The 21,565-nt window shown below is 42.1% G+C and overlaps 2 protein-coding genes across 3 annotated transcripts; one reads left to right on the forward strand and one right to left on the reverse strand.

Annotated features, from left to right (window-relative positions):
- Positions 1 to 1,277: 1,277 nt before the first annotated feature.
- Positions 1,278 to 8,334, reverse strand: LOC137781158 (protein tyrosine phosphatase type IVA 3). 2 transcript variants are annotated; one of them, XM_068569746.1, is made up of 7 exons: positions 7,893 to 8,334; positions 4,567 to 5,048; positions 3,374 to 3,511; positions 3,105 to 3,197; positions 2,896 to 3,026; positions 2,427 to 2,501; positions 1,278 to 2,089 (listed from the first exon to the last, which is right to left on the reverse strand). In XM_068569746.1, the coding sequence occupies exons 3-7, from the start codon at positions 3,479 to 3,481 to the stop codon at positions 1,972 to 1,974; spliced, it is 525 nt and encodes a 174-aa protein (XP_068425847.1). In that variant the 5' UTR covers positions 3,482 to 3,511; positions 4,567 to 5,048; positions 7,893 to 8,334; the 3' UTR covers positions 1,278 to 1,971. The 2 variants fall into 2 exon arrangements, with proteins under 2 accessions (XP_068425847.1, XP_068425848.1); XM_068569747.1 differs by lacking the exon at positions 7,893 to 8,334 and adding an exon at positions 7,596 to 7,846.
- Positions 8,335 to 17,345: 9,011 nt separating this feature from the next.
- Positions 17,346 to 20,756, forward strand: LOC137780972 (protein NDRG1-like). Its single transcript, XM_068569427.1, has 12 exons — positions 17,346 to 17,396; positions 17,642 to 17,747; positions 18,092 to 18,212; positions 18,315 to 18,377; positions 18,504 to 18,564; positions 19,040 to 19,126; positions 19,349 to 19,405; positions 19,508 to 19,674; positions 19,793 to 19,892; positions 20,035 to 20,070; positions 20,163 to 20,214; positions 20,530 to 20,756. The coding sequence occupies exons 1-12, from the start codon at positions 17,346 to 17,348 to the stop codon at positions 20,754 to 20,756; spliced, it is 1,128 nt and encodes a 375-aa protein (XP_068425528.1).
- The last annotated feature ends 809 nt before the right edge of the window (positions 20,757 to 21,565 follow it).

Genomic DNA, 21,565 nt, shown 5'->3' on the forward strand with positions numbered 1-21,565 from the left:
TACTATGAATGCATAAGTGTTTATTTGGATTTGTTTCTCATATTTTGATACTAAATCTACCTAAACTATGTTTCCAACACTTGCAAGAAACTGAATTTATTTTGGTTTATGTGGAAATGTATATGCTTAATGAACTTAATAAGGCTGCAAACCAGACATCATATTGTTACATTAAACTGACAGAGGAATTAATGAACACTTATTTTGGGACAATGATAAAACCTTTATTAAACAGTGCAATAATTTACAGACATACAGACATTTACAGCATGTGTTTTTACATTTAAAAAAAAGTGTCCGCTCAGGCCAGTCCCAATGATAATCAATGGCTAAAGACTAAGAAATAAACACACACACATATATGAACAAGTAAACTGTAGCCGATCGGTTCAACTTTCAGGTAAAGATGGTAGATTATCTTTTATCTCTCCTCCTTTACTTTCATTGTTTACCCTCTGCTTTCATTTCTTTCTTACAAATTGTTGTTCATGACATCAGGTGGTGAGGAGACTATCACAAGCGTTTGACTAATCCATAAAAGGTGTACGCTCTATCGTCAGCAAAGATGAAGCCATTGGTTACGCGCTTCATTCAGAAGCAATCCAAATGAATAAGAAAATTCCACCCCACAAGAAAATATGTATAAAGATACTGTAACCTCGTCTAAATTATGCCCAGCATTATTTGTGCTAGGATTTGACCAATATCTCAATTCACCCAAATACAATTTGTGGAGTAAAACTGAGTGACTGGGTCATACAGCTGCTAAAATGAAATTGACTCCCTGATGCACAAACATGAAAAAAAAGAAAACATTTGTCATACCTGCAATGATTTTAATTTCTTTGCAACCCTTTGGAGTGAATATATTAGAGGGGTTTACCCTGACCTTTAGGAGAATAGAAGATATATCTCATTAAATTTTATTTACAACTAGTTTACATCTCTCCGCCATACTATGTGTGTAATGTATCATTACTGTTAAATTATTAACAATTCCTTGTTTGTTTTATAATACATATGCACTTTAAACCTGGATTCAAATCAGCCTTCTGCGTTTCCTTCTGTGGGTGTCGATAAACTGAGCATACTATAATGCACACGCTGATATGTAAACACTTGAGTAAAAACTTGAGCGCAATGAAGTAATGCTGCAACTGTAAGAAAAGCAAATCCAAATGAAGGCTTTATGCAAACCAAATTGCTTCATCTAGCAATTTAGTAGTGTTTTTTTTAATTCTGATTGTCGACAAATGGCAGAAAATGCCAAATTATATTTGCAGTTACACTGAGAACAGACAGGAAAACTGTAAAAGAAAGGAGCATCTTAGAGTATAGACACTAATTCTCAATAAAAACACTAAGCTGCTTAAACAATCCTTTGTTTCAGTGTTTTGGTTTTGGCTCATGTTTAAAAAGTGTTAGAACAATTTCAAAAGAACACTCACAGAAGTACTGCATGTCATCATATACTGTGATTATGGTGAAGTTTAAACTTATTGAATATCTGTGAAAAAAAAACAAAAAACAATTCAATGGTATTTTCACAAAACATCCGGTATGACTTAAGGTTTTGAAGGCCAATACATCAGGTTAGATCAGTTACACCAAATCTTTGTAGATGTCCCTGTAGGAGCACACAATTGATTTGTTGTATTTTTATATTGCAACGCGATTCCCAAGCCTGAACGCACTTTCGTGTCGACAAAATGTTCTTTTTTTTCTAGGTGATTTTCTTTACCCTCGCCCACCTTTGCCATATCTTTCTTCACTGTAAACTATATCTCAAATATTGAAGCATACAGTCCAATAAATGTATCAAGAGATCGACCCAAACAAAGAGAACAATGATGCGTTCTCAAAAAAAATAAAAAAATTTAGTGTTTGTGACGGTGACACAAGGCTTGTACGGTTGGATTCCTGAGAGCATTTGTCTAGGACCACAAGATGTGTGTGTGTGCGGGTGTGTGTTCACATTGTGCAACATTTGTTCTTGTGTGCATGAGAGTCTTTGAAGCGCAGTCGGTGCTTGGATCGATATTTCTCCAGATATGTTAGCTGTTTACTGTTGATGGCTCCACGACGCTTCCTGAAACACACACACACAGAGAGACACAATGTAGGATGGAAGATTGCTCTTATTGCACAATCCAGATCTGGAGTCAGTCGTTCCCCTCGGCCACATTGCCTTCTTCGACACCGCCACCAGATGGCGGCGAAGAAAGAACCGTTCAAGTGCATGAATTGTGGTTATGATGTGTGGAGATGATTTCCTAATCCATGTAAAGCACTTTGCATATTACAAAAAGCACTCTGGTGTACAATGCATACAAATATGAATAGCTTGTTGTCATTTTTTAATATTGTATATGTGTTTGATACTTGTCTTTTCTGCATGATGAGGTTGTATATTAATATGTACTCACTGTCTGATGAGTTGAATAGCATCTTCATACTTCATCCCACTCTCTATCAGAGCCAGAGCAACCATCACAGGAGCCCTGTATGCATGCATAGACACACAAACACGCACAGAGTCACATCCACGTCTCTTGAGACTGGTGTCTGAGTAAAAATAACGACAGTTTACCCCCTTTTAAAAGTTTCAGTAATGCCGTATAAGCTAAACTAGAACCCGTACATTTGTGTCCAACACGTACAGGAGAGATCAATGCCTACAGCAATATTCTTCTGATTTTATTATCCAATTAGGTTGTTGTGTACACTATTTTAATAACATATGGATCAGACAATAACCGTAGTGTGACTGTGATCCAACCAGTCTGACCTAGTTTCACCAGAAACATGAAACTTTCTCTGCATGTTAATCCCTGTTGTGCATGTGCGAGCGTGTGTGTGTGTGTGCGTTTGTGTGTGTGTGTGTGTGTCCCTCACCTCCCCAATCCCGCCACACAGTGAACTGCCACGCAGGAACCCGGCTCCTCCTGAAACTTCTTTTTCAGCAAACTCAACCAATCATCCACCAGCTTACATGGGGGCGGGGCTCCATCATCAAACGGCCAATCCTGAAAGAAGCAGTTTCAGTACTTCTGGCACTCCGTTTTGGTTTTGTCATACTAAGTTGTGTGTGCGTTTGTGCTCACCACCACAGTGATGCCGTCTTTCTCCAATGGGGTTTTGTCATAAGTGATATCACAGACGCGAACGACTGTGGTGGCACCGAAGCGCTTCAGATCCTGAGAGTGACGACAGCGAGAAGGAGATCATTTTCACATTGAAGCCAAAACATGTAGATCAATTCAATAAAAATTGTTTGCATGCCATCGGGGAAAAAAAATAAAACACGCAGCTTATACACGAGGTGCGCTCGTGTGCGTCAGCGTCTGTCGCCACACGCTCACACGTCTCATACCTCTATGAAGGAACCGAGTGTGCTGTCTGTGGGGTTGTGCGTGATGAGGAATCTCATGTTCTTGTGGCAGAGTTCAACTGGCGCCGGGCGGTTCATGTTGGCCAGCATGCTCTTTGATGTCCCGGGTTCACCTCTGACCTTTAAATGTCGGGGAGAAATGTACAGTTTATAAATAAAAAGTGAACATGATGTTAAATATTTGCGCCACATTTCGTGCACAAACTTAAGACATTTGCTAGAATGTTTTTTTGCAGTTTGTCAGATTTTTCTTAAGATTTTTCCAAACATAACAACTGGAAGACATTTGACTTCTCACAGTAGGAAAAGGTATAAGTTATGAAATTAATAATGGCTGATTTCCACTACTGAAAATGTTTAAAACGCAAACAAACCTGTTACAAAATCTCACAACTCTTCACAAAGTCACATATTTACAGTCTCTGTATCCAAGTGAAAACATGCACATCTAGTAAAGGGAGAGTGTCCATCTATAGTCCCTTTTCACAGCAGCCATTATGACGTTACATTTGTGTAGTTTAGCGCCATTAATGACTCCCTGCTGGACCAGGGCCCTGGTATTGAGCATATTGGCTCACTGGAGTGACTGCGGCTCAATAAATAGAGCTGGGTCATAATTAGTTTGATCAATTACACCTGTGTTTACTTTGCTTTGGCGGTTCAAAATGGCTGCTGTGAAAGAGGCAACTTATTGAGCCATACACTGACAGTTTAAGTATTGATAATAACTTTTCATGTGACATCATTGTCTTCACATGCTATAAACGAAAGGATAAACAAAGTGATGACTCTATCGTCCAACTTAATTAACACCCAGGAACTCAGGCCACTCCTCTTTCCAGTTGCATTGGCACTGGTTTCATGTCTTTAAATATTGTGTGCGCTTTGTAGCAGGTAGCACAGAAAGACGTTTCATCTAAATTATTACTGAGCTCAAACCTCCGAAAGAAACAGGAAGTAGTTCTGAAAATGGGGAGTGTGGTGTATTTCCATGCGAGGCCTGGAACATGAAAGCATTTTTGTAACGAGAATAAAATGTTCAAGGTAAACCAAATGCTGATTTCAGCTCACATTGAGCATCAGATTCCTATAACCAAGTCAGTAATATACGGGAGATAAAAAGTGTTGGGGCATAACTATATTTAGTCACGCTCAGGTGACCAGTCACCTCTCACCTTTAGACTGTCGCGGGTAGCTGCTGTGTTTGCAACTAATGTCAAGTCTTCCGGTGACTTCTTGTCTCTTGTTGAACTTCCTGATGGGATACTGTTTTTAGCCGTTACGGTATTTTCCCAAATTTGCGACAGCCTGTTGTCCTGAGTACAGTTTTACTCCATCAGGTCACAGTAGTCCAGGAAGTTACAGTTTCTCTCTGTTTGTTTTACGCGTCTCTGATCGTCGCCGCTTCAGTCCTCTCTCTTTCGCTCTTTGTCTCTCAGTCGCTCTCTGTTTCCTTCTGTCTCCCGTTAGCTTCCAGTGTGGAGGCGCCACGCGTTACCCCATGAGCTGGCTGGTTCACTGGGCGAGGGGCCGAATGGTCTTTCAGGCTTCAGGGCCACAGGACTGCATGGTGCGGCGTCATCCCAGATCGGCTCTAAATGTGTTGGGCGTGGCAGTAGTCACCACTCCGCCGCACAAACTCCATCAACCAGCAGTTCTAAATGACAAAACACACAGATGAAATGTCACTCCTCAAATGAATCACGTTCAGAAAAACTGTTATTAAAATGGGTAGAAATCAAATTTCAATAGTTCCGCCTTCGTTCCAGCGTTCTGCATAACCAGCTTATACTGTGTGGCTATGATAACAGACATCGTCAGTCATATGGAGGCCAACAGGAGATAAGCTGTTTGGCTGATGCACAGAGATAAACACACACATTAACTTGTGCATGTATACAGGTTTTAAAAGATTGGACATCGAACCCACAAAACACATTTGTAGCATTAGTTTAACCCCGTACGGTGTTCATGTTTTGTATTGTGGGTCTGTTGGACCCGCTGTATTTTGTGGTTTTTAATTCAACACAATCAAACAATTTGATGTTTAAATACTCAACAGATGTTTTCTTCGTCCCAATTGGAAGCAATATAAACAACAAATACGGAGTTTGAAAAAATAATGAATCATATTATTTTTGTTTTGATGAAAAATGAAAACACTATACAAGGGTTAAAATACAGATTCTCATATTTTATTTTAGAGGTCTGACCTGTCGCTCACTCGTGAACCTAAGTGGACTTTTGAAAATGTGTTGGTCCTTGTAATTATTTTTAAACGAAATCTTAAAATAACAAACCAAAGGCTGCCAAACGTCAAGGCTTATGCACATATTTAAGACATGATATTTGCAAGTAAGACCTGATTCTGATTTGTTTGGACATGTACTCACACAACGAGTAAACTGTCGCCATATGGAGTCAGTGAACGACACACAAAAGTGGTTCTACTTGCATTTAATAGACAAGAAAGCTGGGAAACAGATGTCAGATGCAGCATGAGGCAATCTAATACACAATGTAGCTCACAAAATATAAATAATGTTATTATCTTAGCCTGCTCAATATCAACCAAGTCAAATTTGGTCTGAAGGGGAAAAAAGGAGAAAACCAGACGTATAAGTAATGTACTGGAGGATGTAAAATAAAAGAGTAGAGCACAAAAAGACCACATGTTGAACCAACCGAACAGGATGAAAGGAAGGTCAGCTCAACGCAGGTCCTCGTAGATTTAGATGTCAGATCACTACTTTGTGAAAAATGCATCAACAGCTGTATAACTTGGCATATTTTGTCATGCAAACAGCTGTTGTTTACACATGTCAAGTTGATATTTGGTGTATAATATTGTGTCTTGAACGGTTCATTTCCCTTAATGCTGTAATGTAGATATGCAATATGGTTTTTTTCCGGTTAAGTATATTTGAAGAAAATACATATTTGCCGCATTCTGTCTTGTGAAAGGATGAAAGAAGAACACTGCTTGGAAATAAAAAAACGCAGTTTCTTCTAAAGTCTACCAGGTGAATACTGCACTAAACAAGCAATAATTTAAAAAAGAGCTTGTCTGGTTAACCTCCAGAAATCTTCCATACTTCCATGAAAGGCTGGCACTAACACGTGATGTAGTGAAGTGGAAAGTATTTCATCTTAATCAATAAAATGAAAAACAAATGCTGATTATCTCTCTCACTCATGTGCTCAAACATTCAGAAAAACAATAAGCGAAAGTCCAAAGGTACTCTGGGTAATCCATCATCACCTCTTCATTTCAGCTCCCGACAATACACACACACACACACACACACGCACACGCACACACACTTCATAATCACATGCCGACTTACTCCGTGCAGTCTATTCCAGGTTGTTGACTATCTATAATTAGGAATTTATCCTGTTGTTCCCACTAATCAGGATGGACGTCATAAATGTTCCATCCAGTCAATTCAAAGTGTGGATAGAACAACAACTTATATCGGTTGTTTTTTAAAGACACCACTTATGTTTTACCAGCCTCGTGTAACACAAACACAAAGCTCTACTGAGACACACGGGATGAAAGCAAAACATGTCGTATCACACAAAACTACACCAGACAGACGGACATGTTGAGACAGACAAGGTCTAAATAAAAACAGCTCCAAACATCTAAACCTAATATATTGTGATACTAACTCTTCGCAACTAGTGCAGAGGTTACAGGCGTTTGGCTGACACCTAAAGCCGAGTGACTTAACACAAAAACACCACATGAAAGCATGAGGAGCATGAGGAGAAAACGGCCAGACGGTAGCCGTCTTTCCAATTAAAACTGTGAGGCGGATCTTCTAAAAACAGGTGCGTCGCCAGTTGGTCGCCCCGGCTGTTGCCCGTGTCACACGGGCCGGCTCCAAAATGGATCTCAAAATTATTTCAGAGTCGCGGTTAGGTTGCCAAACTTTTCCACGGTGCGTGCAACGTGCAACACGGTAACCTTGCAGGTGAGCAGTGAAGACGGCGGGTTAGTGTAGTATAGTAGCCTCAAATAGGATCAATCCTGTTTACACGTTGCCCTCCACCGTTGCCGCCTTCGAGTGTACAACTAGAAGTCACACGGTGTTCTGCAGCAGCTCCAATCACACGTCACTCTGAAGCTGGAGGATGTGCTGAATGCCTACATTGGAGTTGTTTCTGAAACCATATAGAGTCTCTTCCCTCTTACCTCAGTGGACAGATTTTCCGGCTGAACAGGAAAATCCACAAACCACAGTTAGTCCTGCAAAAGCATGCAGTAATCCTTCAACAGTGTAAGTGCTGACCTACAACCAGCTGACTGCCTGTTATAGTAAACCCCTGTAGACACTGAAAACCTGCAGTTGTATTTATAGCTGTATCTATACCAGCAGCTCGTTCTATGACACGCCACAATGTGTGTGTGGAGGCAAGAGTCTGCAACGCTGTCTCCTGATTAGCTGGATCACTGCATCTACTAACAGATCTATAAAGTCATTGTCCTTACCTGCTATTCAATGTCATGGCCAACCCCCAGGCTAAATATCAGTTCTTCTCCCTCTTTAGCACAGAAAAGTCAATCTGCTTTTTTTTTGTTGTTTTTTTCTGCCTATAGAAGCCGAAATGTCTGGAGGTCAACCAGCAGAAAAATGAAGTCTTTGTGCAGCAACCTGTTGCGTTGCCTCGGCTGTGACTCTGAACTCTCCCTGTCCCTCCTGGCCTCTCAGCAACCGCTGCGATGTCTGCACCGTACGTGTCGGTTCGCGGCTCTGCCTCGCTGTGGCACGGCAGCGTTCTGGACTGAGGATCTGCTGTGAGCTGGTCTAATCAGGCTGAGCAGCCATCTGACCCTGACAGCCCTGTCACTACCAGAACACTCTACAGTTAATGCTCTTAGAGGGAGAGCAGAAGAGCCTCACTCCCTCCTCCTCCTCCTCCTCCTCCTCGTGCTCTTCATCCACTCGATTCCCTTTTTTCCCTCCCCTCTTCCAGGGGAAAGAAGAGGCGCCGTCCTTCCCCTCCTCTCCTCTCCTCACCCTTCCCATAGGCTGATGCTTACAAGGCTCGGTCGAGGGGGCGCGTGGTCTCACACACAATCAATGCCAATCAGGGATTTCAGTTCACATTTCTCTCAAATATAATATAATATATGTATAATTTGAGGAACTGGAGGTTGTTTCTGTCATGACACTTCTGTCTGGACCTTCTCTTGTTTTCCTTTCCTCCCTCTCTCTCCCCCTTCTCCCTCCCTGTTCCTACTAAAAATAGACGCTTTGAGCTACTACCAGACAGGCTGGACAAGTAAAACCTTTCAGTCTCAGTTCATGGAATTAACTTTCTCCTGAACTGACAATAGTCTCAAGTGTGTTTGTGTTCCTCCGGCCAAACTACTGTGTGAAGCTACTCCAGCGTATCAGTGTGTTTGTCTGAAGACTGAAAGAAAAAGGTTTTGTTTCTTGATTTATTTTTTTTCTACACGGATGTCATTTTGAGGCCGGCTTCCAAGAAGCCATGCATTTTGGAGTTTTAAACGTTTGTTTTTCCCATTTGTTTACAAGGTTATGGTATGGATATGTGAGTCACAAGGTAGTCATACGCACTGCCTTCTTGAAGCAGAACACGCCGGGGCCTCACCTCACTATCAATCAAGTAGAGGTTGACATGACTGTTCACACACACGCACGGAGCTTTAAAAAACACTCCTCTTAGCAGCTAAAATTAGCTCAAACACACTTGAACGCTTTCCAATTCATCACATTTAAATTTGAAGCGTTCGGGATCACGACTGCCGCTCGTTCCTTCAGTCCTTCTCGGTGCGTATTCGTGCTCTCAGAACTCAAGCTGTGTGTGTTGCACGCATCCCGGTGACAAGTATTCGGCTCGAGGCCCAGTTGTTATCTCACCTCTTGCTTTCCTTATGGTGACCTGTCACCTTCTTTTTTTTTCCTGGATAATCTGTGTAAATATAGCCACAAGTGGGTGATCAGCTGGGTTTCCAAAACAAAGTGACTGTCAGGCAGATAAAAAAGAGCAAGATGGAAAAAGAGAGGATTCGACTTTTGCCTTGATGTCCTTTGCTGAGGACGTTGGCCGCAAACAACATCTAAACATAGAATAGAGGTGGGTATGGCTCGCTCACACATTGTTCAGTACGTGTATTTTACAGCTTCTTCAAGCACGGGTGTCATCGCCGTGATTGTAAACACAGTCGAGAGGGACAGGAACACGGGCCTGGCACGCAACGCCGTGTTCGAATGGGACGTCGCGATATGTTTCTGAGACCACGAAGCCAATTGAGACGGAGTACAAACACAAGCAGCGTGCGTCTGCAACGACCACCGTGATTTTTAATTAAATGGATAGAAACCACAATTAACTAAACCCACCCCACCACTAGTGTTTTTCACTCACGCGTCTCATGCAACAGACAAGCTCGCCCTGTAATCGCTGCAGATGTCTGCACAGGGTCTGCGCAGGCGTGCACACACACACACAGATTAAGTCATCAGACGTCATAGTGAGTGGGGAAAGGCTGGGAATTTGTGAGAATTTGTGTATAATGTAACGTGAATATTTACAGAAAACATGACTTAAATGCTGTCAATTATTTTCTTGAAGTTTAATTACGCATTTGGCTATTTGTAATATGTTACATGATGTCATGCATGCAGCATTTTACGTAAAATTGCTCAAATCTGGGAGTCAATTTCAGCCTCATTTGAATAAAGTGAAATGGTCAATGAACTTGGATTTGTACGGCGTCGGTCTAATCTTCTGACAACTCAAAGCTCTTTTTACAAATGTCTTTTCTTTCCAGCTTTTGAATGAGTTACACGGTGATGTACACCAGGGTCGTCTGCTGGTTGTACATTGCTCTTCCTCTCAAAGCTTCGTGCCGAGGAGCAGCCGGCTCCAGTGGGACCATCTGTTTTGATACTACCGGCAGCATCGCACCGGCCTAAACAGGGTTGCTGCAATGTTTTCTGGGAATGTGAGCCGACACCCTGTAGGTCAGCTCTCAGCTGGTCGTCTCGTGCTTTTGACAGAGCCGAAAGGACACTTTGGGCGCCGTGAAAGCGCCCCACGATCCTTTCCCCTCAGCTTCAACTGAATGTTAAGGAAGTGATCAAGCCATATTTCGATGGTGACCATGACGGTATTTAAAAATAATAACGCTCAGACTCACCTGCCAGAGTTGGATTAACTTTGAGTAGTTTGAGATAATTTATTACTTTGTTTCCTCATATCAAACCTTTCAAGTCATCGACAATAACACGGCTAAATACTTGATATTGTGTCATGCAAATCATGTTCTTCAATTCATATCTTGTCAAACTCTGTGTGTGTGTTCTTGTGAGTGTGTGTGTTCTTGTGAGTGTGTGTGTGTTTATGTAGAACTAATGCTGCTGTCAAAGTTCAACACTATGAACATACACGTCACACGACTTTTTTTATTGCATTATTCTTCTATTTGAGTCAAGTTTTGTGTACCTGTTGGTTTACTAGATTATCGTTGTAAAGCTATTCTTGGCTTCATGTCATGATTGGTGTTGTTTAAACCTCCTATCACCTTTATAGAGGCGCTCTAATCGGGCTTAGCCTCTCGTCTCTGTTGTATTTGTGGCTGTTGAATACAGACATAGCCTCCGGTAAAAATAAAAAGCTTGACCTCCAGTGGTCCAACCATCGTGTAGAACTGGACCGCTTTATCATCCAGTCTGCTCCGACTAGTACTACTACTACTACTACTACTACTACTACTACTGCTAAGTATTCAGATTCTTTACTTCAGTAAAAGTGTTAATGCAACACTGTGAAAATGCTCCAATGTCAAAGTCCTGCATTGAAAATGGAACAGAAGTAAAGGATGTTTGCAAAGTTTAGTTTCTAAAGTGAAGTTACTCTTCTGCAAAATTGTCCCAGTCAGTGTTTTGGGATTGATGCATTTTACTGCTGCAGATGTTAAAAATTGTGCTAATTGAACTACTTCATAGGTATTTTAATCTACAGCAATGCATCATATGCTATAAACTCATCATATGTGTGTAGCTTCGGCATCCGGTGAGAACCACGTAAATATAAAAAACAGCCTTGTTGTCAGATTCATGATGATTTATTTTCTAGTTGAGCCAAAACCCTTAAAAATAGTTTATTCATCCTAAAGAAGTCGGTGAATATTCTTAACTCACGAGGGAACGTTTCTTCATTTTATCAGAATCTAATTCATGTTTTTAGTTTTCACTGGTTTTAGTTACTTCACTACAGTTGTCAGACAAATGTAGTGAAGAAGTAGAATATTTGCCTCTAAGATATATTGGAGGAGAAGTTTAAAGTTGCTTAAAAAGGAAAAACTCAAGTATCGTACAAATACCTCAATTTTGCTTGTAAGTGCGATACTTGAGTAAAATGTTACATTCCCATACACATACCTGGTAATTACAACTGCTACTCGTGTTGGTGTTTATATTACAAAGTATACAGTGGGTAATCCCTTAATAATGGTCCATCTTTATCTTCAAACTAAAGTTGATCTTTCATAAATCCACGTCTGGACTACTGACGTCTATATAAGTTTGTGTGCCATTCCCTCCTAATGAATGACTGAAATGGTGTTGAACCATGTTGATATATACAATTACCCAGTGGGTCCCCTCCCCGGACGAGTGTGTAATTCTGTCCCTCAGGCACACTACTCATGCAGCCGTGTGAAATACTCTGTAATCCCCAGAGCAACTACGAAGAAACTGGATATGAAAAGGAGGTTTCTTACACCCGTTTTATATTTTGTAAGCTTCCATTTCCGGCTTCGCCCGCATGGCGTGCATGAAGACGCAGCATGGAGGGCTGCGTGGCGAAGAAGCAGCACTATGCTGTGATCGTTGGATCAGATCACATTTCCGGGGCTTCCTGTTTTGAGCCACGCTAATATTTTGAAGATCAACTAGATTACTCGAGGCAACAAATGATTAGTTGCCGTATGCCGGTGTTACCTGTGCAGCGTCACAGCTGACAGTCGCTGCAGGTTGCAGTTGAGTCGGAGGGATCTTGTGTTGCACATCTAAATAATATGATACAGGACATTATGATGAAAATGCAATGCAATACAGTGCTAATAGACACGACCTGCATTATATATAGCAGTGTTCCCCGAAGGGACAGGACCCCCAGGGGGTCGCGAACAGATACAAACATTAATCCTACAAATGTACTTATATCCAAGATTTCATGAGTCCTTCACTTGAATACCTGGATTGTTTTTGTACCTTTTCAGGCCTCTAAAACTGAATCAAATGAAAACAAAAGAGCCGCCGGGGAGATTTAATGGACCTTTACTTTACTTTTAATTTTAATGAAACTGTTTCAGGGATCAAACTTTGAAGGCTTAACTCCACAGCAAAGCAGCTACTGTCCCTAAATCTCTTTTTCTAGCCAGGTCATGAAAACAACACGTCACGCTGTGTGTCCTTAGCTGATCATACTATACAAGGAAGTGTGGAAAGGGCCCGTGTGTTTGTGCACATGAACACGTGCACACCCTCGGAAACATACAGGAGACACACACACACACACACACACACACACACGCACACGCACACTCAAGTTCAAGGAAAAAATCCTATACATACTTAATAACACACACAAACAACAACAAACACACACACACACACACACACACACACGGTCAAGCATGTGGCAAGCGGCAGCAGCTGCTGTGTGTATAATTAGAGTTTTTGAAAGCTGAGAGTTGGACAGCAGGACTTTCACCTGCAGACTGGAGAGTTACCATGACAGGCAGCTGTCAGCATGACCAGACAACTTTACTGTACCGGCAACATTATATAATGCATGTAGAAGTAGGTCTGCAGCCCCGAAGATTAAGAAGAAAGAAAGCAAATAAAGTGTTGGAGTACGCGCCCTCGTGCAACCTGATGCTCCAGAAGCTTTAATTACTTCACAGAATGTCCAGATCGCATGTGCAACACGTTACATAAGGTCCAATATCAATGCTCGTGAGTCAAGGGTCACTTCATGCTGAGATTTCTGGCTTTCAAAACTCACTTTCCATCTCACCGTCCAGTCCTTCTGTTTCTCGAGGAGACACACCCACATGGATTTTCAAAACAAACCCAAAAGAGCCCCAAGAGGCTTCCTTTGATATCTTATTGAATAGATGTAAGGCCACATTTGTCAAATTGAAGCTACGTGTGGGAGTGCAAAGTGCTGAGTACAAAGTGCTTTTGATGTAAAGCAAGAGTCATTTAACAAATAAGGTTTGTCAGGAGAAAAACAAAGCAGGGTGTCGATATTCTGAACTTATTCCATGCTGCCAGACGCGCTGCATCCAGAAGGTTGATGTTATATCTCCATCTGCTGGAAATGACCCACAGGTGCAGAGTCGGGTAGACAACCCTGGAGTCTGACACAGGATTAGTGATATCAAGATTCAGTTGCAGCTTCACGCAGCTATTTTAAGACTGTGGGGTTTGTAAAACAATGAACTTTGAGTACCAATACTGTCAAATTCTGTATGGACCCGTACGATGTTTAAAGTGTCCTCTTCATTAAGTTCTGAATCGCTGTGTTGTATTATTTGACCATACCTTTTGTATTTGCATCTCGCCTAATGAAGGATTACACCAGAGCAGAATCATGTCGTATTAGACTGCTTTAATATTGAAGGCGCTTCAACTACTGAGATTATACAACCACTCTGAACCTCTGACACACGATACAACCAAAAATCTAAGCAAGAAAAACAACAGGCTGTTGTTTTCAAGTCTCTTTGCACAAAAGGTGACACAATGATGCATAGGAAAAGATCACAAAGTACGGGGACGTGGTCGATGGTGGAATAGGCCGGCAGGCCAACGTTTAGTCCGAGTTAAAATGGCTTCAGGCGGACGTGAGGTTGAGTAAGACCCATCTGCTGTTTTCTGCTCTTCAGCCGCCGCTAAATGGATTAAACCTGCTCCACGCTCAGCGCTCATCTACAGTCGCGGCGTGTACCTGCTGTGTTCGAAGCAGTGGTGGCATTATGTCTTAAAAAAGAAGGTGGCCACAGCACAGTCTGCTGCATTTTCTCTCGGCGAGCTGCTAGCCTCTGCAGCCACTGGATACAGTCGACTATCACACCATGTAATACCTCTCAAGGAATCCAAGGAATAATCTGTACGCCAGTGACAACGACTAAATAAACAAGTCAGCATGCAGCTGACTTCTTCATGTGAGCCTTAACATTCAGTGTTTTGCGCAGGGTCACCTGACTGAGGCCGTGGCGCTCTTTTATTTTCCCACACCTGATTGTCTGAAGCTAATCCCTAAACATTTGACCCGCTGCCATCACAGGGGTTTAGACATTCAAGAGCAATTCAATTACCTTGGAGACAGCAAAGCAATGTGTTGGTGTGTGTTTACTCTACGCACAGGGAAATCCTTTTAATACATCTGTAAACCTTGAATACATAATCAAACCGCTCATTCTCCTAAGAAGCCTTTTTTAAGGACGGCCACCGAGGTGTATTGCAGCGCAGTGAAGCACTAAACGTGTGCGTATGTTCACGTAAGGCCAAAAATATCAATAATTATAAAACCTTGCGTACACCTGCTAGTGCGCAATTTCCTTTTATGAATCCCAAATCAGCCTTTAAAAGTGTGCATCTGGTTCAGCCTCTCATCCCGGCCTCTAAACGCTCACTTTCAACCATAATCGATCAACACAAAGCACCTGATGAACACTCATGCTAGGAATGAGCTGCTAATCAGAGGGTCTTTACGGTGAATCACACTCGTTCCTTCCTAATTCTTCCTTTCATACAGTCCTAAGTGCCTATCTGTCGTGCAACATCACACATCAGACGGATTGCTTCTGAAATGATCGCAGCAATAGAGGTGAACACAACACCTCAGCTATTTACAAATGTTTCATTCTGGCATTATTAGATTATTTCCAGATTTTGCTAATTTACACCCTCGCTCTGTGCAGGTGGTGAAGATTCACCAGGTGAGGGGACTGGAGAAGTTACTCCTCTGCTCCAGTGAGCTCTATATGCTCACATCGGATAGCTGTATCTGCTTCATCTGACCCTCTGGAATACACCATAAATGAGTAAATAAAGTTGTGTATCTGCAGTGATTTTACTCACAAACGCTTTATGAGAACTAAAATGGTGCACAGTGGAAGATTATTGAAAACTACCGATGCTCTGTTCTGCAGTTCTTTGCTCCACAGCTGTCCTCTGCTCTGAGAGCAGGCTCCGCTGACGAAATATCGAGGTTTGAATTTTACAATTTAAATGTTCTTATAGTCATGGCTCACTAGAAAACAAGTATTTGATCCCTTTGCCAATTTTGTAAGTTTGCCCACTGACAAAAAGAAGGGTTTATAATTGTAATTGTGTGTTTCTTTCATGAGAGACTGAATATAAATACAAATCCCATCATATAAAAGTTTAAACTGTAATTGATTGTGTGAAATAAGCGTTTGATCTGCGAGCAAACCATGACTCAGGACTTTGAAACCGGTGTTGGCCAGCTCTGAGGTCAGGTGTTTCTTGTAATTGGTCACCAGGTTTGCACGCATCTCCGGAAGGATTTTTTTCCACTCCTCTTTGCAGATCCCGTCCAAATCCTTAAGGTTTTCGAGGCGGCCACTTGGCAACTGGAAGCTTCAGCTTCCTCCACAGATTTGCTTTGGGATTAAGGTCCGGAGGCTGGCTCGGCCACATGATCTGAAGGTGCTTCTTCTTCTTGAGCCACTCCTTTGTTGGACCGTGTGTTTTTGTGGTCATCGGCGAGCTGGAAGACCGACCCCGCGACCTATTTTCAGTGTCCCAGCTGAGGGAAAGAGGAGGACACACGGCCCCTCGATGCAGAGAAACACCCCCAAAAAACATGCTGAACGGCGGGGACGATGTTCTTTAGGCAGCAAACCATTTAAAATAAACAGTCAAACTTATTTAGAGAATTTCTGGGTATCAACTCTGACATTCAATGATGCACTCAGACAATTATTCCAACTGAAGAATCTCATCTGTTTTCGTTTCATAGATTTGGGAATTTGAAGGCCGTAATCGGACTTTGCTAATGGAGAGTTCCATCTTTACTTTAATGTACTTGTAGAACGTAGGATCAATGAGTGCCGTGTAAGATCGAGATGACCAAATCCAAATTACCTTGATGTACTCGTTAGCGGAAGGGTCAAGGATAAAGCGAGCGGCAACGAGCTGAATGTTTTGCTGTGAGGAGCAGATGGTTTGCTGAGATTAGACAGCTGACCTGCTCAAGGCTTGGCTGAACGTGTTGTGATTCCACTGACGCTTCACAGCGCAAATAACAAGCTTCACCTGTGATTTGAATGTAAGCCCCAAGATATCAAGTATGCATTTAGTCCGATTTTTGGTTTTCAATACTTTTTTTCGTGGTGGTTTTCGATTCATTTCAGTTGCTGTGCATGAAACACACAGATACATTGTTCAAAAGGAGAAAAGTTTCATGAATGTCTAGAAATACATTTCATGATCATCTGTAATTTCCGCTAGATATTTTTGCTCGAGGTATCTTAGATGGATGAAAGCCAAAAAAAGGTGTGTTTTTTGGAGTGTACGATGTTCTGGTTAAATCTCTTTGAGGGCTCCAGTGTTGTTTCTGTGGGAACGCGGCAGCCGAAGGTCAGATTAAAACAGGACGGGTCAGTTGTCCACGTGCAAGCCAGGTTGGAGTTAAGGCTTAGAGGCAGATCATTTAGCCCGGAGGGGGATATATAAACCAGCTCAAACAAAAAGTCTGCACACACACGTAAAGCGCCGTCGCTCTCAGGTCGACTGTTCCCGCGGGACTGGAAGTGTCAAGAAATACAATTAAGGATCCCAAATTATTTGGAGGAATTTAAGAAGCGAAGCTCGACACAGGACTACACATCTGCTTCATCTGTGTTGGGCTCTCCTCTGCTCCATCGGCAGCCATGGTACTCGAGGATCACGAGGGGGATTCTGTCTTTGAGACTCACATCACTGTGAGTATCCCAGAGAGATTACACCTGACGGATGTAATCCCTGTGCAAAGTTACATGACTTCTGCCTCGATATCACTTAGAGTGCATCATCATATTATATCTATATGGGAAATTATAAAGTATTTTAACAGTATCTGGAAAATAAAAGTGCTCTAATCAGCTAAAAAAATGAACTACATTTGTAAATGTTTATCTTCAGCCACTTAGAAACGATCTGACGATGTGATTGAATCTATTTGTTTTAGGAGGAGCAAGTGGAGACTCACTATGGGAACGTCCACTGCATCATGACAGGAACGCCGAAGGCAAACCTCCCCGCCGTCCTGACATTTCATGACGTTGGACTGAACCGTAAGTCCCAACAATAGTGTGGCGTTTGGACCGTAGTGTGTTTCCATCACCACTACTCATCACTTTGGGGAAATCAGCTAAGATGAAAACTAGATATATCTGCTATTATTGTTGGTTTATAAGGACAAATTATCTTCGTTTGCGTTGACGTATCAAACGTATCAAACTATTCTTTCTAACATTTCACATCCTCTAATCAACACTTTATTTTTACATATTAATAATCCAATGTTGTGCACTTCTTATACATATTATTGGATATAAATACTTTTCTAACATTATATTCAGTATTCCTATCACCTTTTATCACCTAACTTGAACAGAATTTATGTAATTTCTCTCAGATAAGTCCTGTTTCGACACACTCTTCCACCACGAGGACATGCGGGAAATCATCAGACATTTGCCTGTTTGTCACGTTGAAGCACCGGGACAACACGAGGGAGCCAAAACGCTGCACGCTGAGTCAGTACACCCTGTAATCTATGTCCCGCTGTCATTATACCACCATTATGTGATCAAAGGGAGAGGATCCCACACCTGCTGATGGTTGTGTTGACCCTTCAGATACGCCTACCCCTCCATGGACCAGCTGTCTGAAGCGCTGCCCGCCGTCCTCAAACACTTTGGGTGAGTCCATCCCACAACGCAGCGAACACTTTTCAGTTGTCTTTGTTTCGTTAAAAGGTCAGAGTATTGTTCACGCGGCACGCTCTTATCTAACTCGGCTTGACCTTTTGATTGTGGGCTTTGCAGGTTGAGTCGGGTGATTGGAGTGGGAGTCGGAGCTGGAGCTTACATCCTGGCTAAATTTGCTGTGAGTTCAAATCTCGTCTCTAAATCCCATTTGGTCTTGACACGCGACGAGAACGCAGTTTGACACTTGGCTCGCCAAATAGAAAGTTTTAATCTTTACTCTCGTCTGCACAGATTCTCACTTTCCTTCAATATCGAACACGAGCAAATACAAAAGTCAGATCTAGAGTTACTGATCGTTCTTATGTATTGCCATAAAGACACAAAATACATGTTTCATAAGTCCCAGAGGTCGGCTGAAATTTGATAAATTGATCATTGAAATTTGCTGTCTGTAGCAGCAGTCATGCTATTAATAAATAAAAAAAACTCTGGATAGGGAATAGAAAGATGGTTATGTAGGATATAAGCGGAAATATATGACCGTAGAAATCAATGATGTAACCCAAGAACATGACACACTTAAAAACTAAATGAGTCATATTACTAACAGGTCCTCTGTGTGTGTGCATGTGTGTGTTTGTGTGTGTGTGTAGCTGAATCATCCAGATCTAGTGGACGGATTGGTTCTGATCAACATTAACCCAAACGCTGAAGGACTGATAGATTCGGTTGCAAGCAAGGTGAGCAGTGTGTGTGTGGTGTTGTATTGATGGATATTAGATTACATATGTGACTGATTCTGACACGTAAGCCGCAATGGAGGTGTGTAGCAATTTCTGTGTATAGTGTTTGTCCCAATAGGCCACAAGAAGAGTAGCGAGAGCGTTTGGTTTTTCATTTGATGATTATTTTAAACCTGTAATGTAGATATATTATCATCTGAATGTCATTGTGTGTTAAAGATCACTGAATGGACCCACACTCTCCCGGACACGGTCATCACACACTTGTTTGGAAAGGTAAGTTATCAAACTTCGAACACATTGATTAGGAAACATCAAGTCGGTCTTCAATATGGAAAACCGACTATCTCTGTCGTCCTGTCTGCTGTAATTGTTCAGGATGAGATTGAGACCAACCATGACCTCATAGCGACGTACCGTCACCACATCACAACGACGATGAACCAGTCCAACGTGACGCTGTTCCTCCACTCCTACAACAGCCGCATCGCTCTGGAGGTGGAGAGGCCTGTTGTTGGAGGGAACATCAACGCCAGAACCCTCAAGTTCGTAAACACGCTGACCTTTACGGAGACATTCATTCACGTGTATTACAATGCCCTTGTTAGCGGCCATCATTACATTGTATGTCTGACTTCTCCTGTCACCCGCCCGTCTGCTCAGGTGCTCCACTCTGCTGGTCGTAGGAGATAATTCTCCAGTCGTGGAGGCCGTGGTCGACTGCAACTCTAAACTCGACCCCACCAAGACGACGCTGCTCAAGGTAACCAAAAAGGAGAGAGAAGTTAAAGCTGCACACATGTGGAGAACGATGAGTGATCTGCTGTTTCCAAACAACAACTTGTACTTAAGTCAAGTGAAAGCTCATTAACATAACACCTGACCTTTGCACGTTGCTTTTCAAGATGGCGGACTGCGGAGGACTTCCTCAGGTGGATCAGGTGGGCTGTGACATGTTATTGGCTGAACTATAAAATCTGCACTCCTGATTGATTGGACATATGATTAATACGTTTCATCTTTCTCTCCACAGCCAGCCAAAGTGATCGAAGCTCTGAAATACTTCATCCAGGGCATGGGATACTGTAAGCCACTCTAAATCTATCATTAGAGTTATAACAAATGAGACATTAGTCCAGAAGATATTCCAATCTCTGTCGGTTATGGCAGCCACTCAATTCTTCCTCTGTTCATTTCTAAACAAACCCCGATTAAACGACACTTCCTGTGACTGAGAGGATTACTGAAACCCCTTATGGGCGTTTAGAGCAGAACATTATAGTATTATTACAATAAGTGGATTTGACTGTAGGATGAATCAATATGGTGCAATCCCTCTAATGACCGTTAAAAGCGTCTCTTCTCTCTCTCTCTCTCTCTCTCGCTCTCTCTCGACCCAGTGTCCAGCGCCAGCATGACCAGACTCCGTTCTCGGACGGCTTCGGGCTCCAGCGTCTCGTCCATGGACGGCTCTCGGAGCCGCGCGCACACAAATGAGCGCGTCCAAACGCTGTCGCGCGGCGGCGGTGGCGCCGAGGAGAAGCGCGGGCGCTCGCACACCGACGTCGCCATGGAGTGTTCCTCCAACAGCAACCAGATGACGTCAAAGTCCTCTCAGTTGGCATGATGGAACGCACGCCGCACTGAATAGCACACGAATAAAGCAAAAGCATACCTCAGTATATCCAGACAGGTCCTCTCTGTCGTGCCCTTTACGCAGCACTAGCTCTATCTGGAAGGTCAAAGGTCGTGACCTTCCGGTGACTTTGAGGCTCAATCCCTCTGAGTCCTTCATCCATTTAACAATCCTTCTCTCTCTTGACGTTGTTCCCAACTGGTCTCCTTCTCTCTACTTTATTTCTTTTTTCTTATTCCTCATGCTCTGAATATTTATGGCCATACGCACCACATGAGGAAATTGTGAAAGCTGAAAATGTTTGGTTTGAAAATTGTGCGTTTATGCAAAACTCAGATGTGTATTCATGTAATTTATATAATTCAAATGAAAAGATACTAGTGTTAAAACTGGATGTTCATAAGTAATGTGAAATGAGTAAATGCAACATGTGACATCTGTGTGACATACACGTGTTATGTGTTACAAATATATGTTGAAGATAAGAAATGGTTGTTTTAAATTGGAATTTTGTGAAAACAAAATCATGTTGTTAGCGTAAAGACAAGTTACATTCAATTTGATGATTAAAACAGATGTAAGGAAGTATGTATTGTGCTATTTTAGTCATCTACTGTAAGTGTCTCATGTATTCTACCTACAGATGAAAAACAGAACAATCGGACCTGTTAACGTTCACATGGTGTAAATGTTGTGGTAACAAGTCAGATTGTTCTGTTTTTATGTCAGAAACCTTGAACTTAGTAGCCCTACAACTAAAACATGTTGGATTTAAAAGAGAATAACAGCCATCAAATAGG

The sequence above is a fragment of the Clinocottus analis genome, unplaced genomic scaffold (assembly GCF_023055335.1).
Source record: "Clinocottus analis isolate CAN_PGR_092001 unplaced genomic scaffold, fCliAna1.0.p SCAF_9, whole genome shotgun sequence".
Taxonomy (NCBI): Eukaryota; Metazoa; Chordata; class Actinopteri; order Perciformes; family Cottidae; genus Clinocottus; species Clinocottus analis.

Bases quoted from the DNA above. Each gene is read 5' to 3' on its own strand.
- LOC137781158 (XM_068569746.1), bottom strand. From the start codon at position 3,481: ATGCTGGCCAACATGAACCGCCCGGCGCCAGTTGAACTCTGCCACAAG. The intron at 3,027-3,104 runs GTGAGCACAAAC...TGCTTCTTTCAG, and splicing joins AAGACGGCATCACTGTGGTG to GATTGGCCGTTTGATGATGG. The intron at 2,090-2,426 runs GTGAGTACATAT...TGTGTGTTTCAG, and splicing joins GCTATTCAACTCATCAGACA to GAAGCGTCGTGGAGCCATCA.
- LOC137780972 (XM_068569427.1), top strand. From the start codon at position 17,346: ATGGTACTCGAGGATCACGAGGGGGATTCTGTCTTTGAGACTCACATC. The intron at 17,397-17,641 runs GTGAGTATCCCA...TATTTGTTTTAG, and splicing joins TCTTTGAGACTCACATCACT to GAGGAGCAAGTGGAGACTCA. The intron at 19,675-19,792 runs GTTCGTAAACAC...CCGTCTGCTCAG, and splicing joins ATCAACGCCAGAACCCTCAA to GTGCTCCACTCTGCTGGTCG.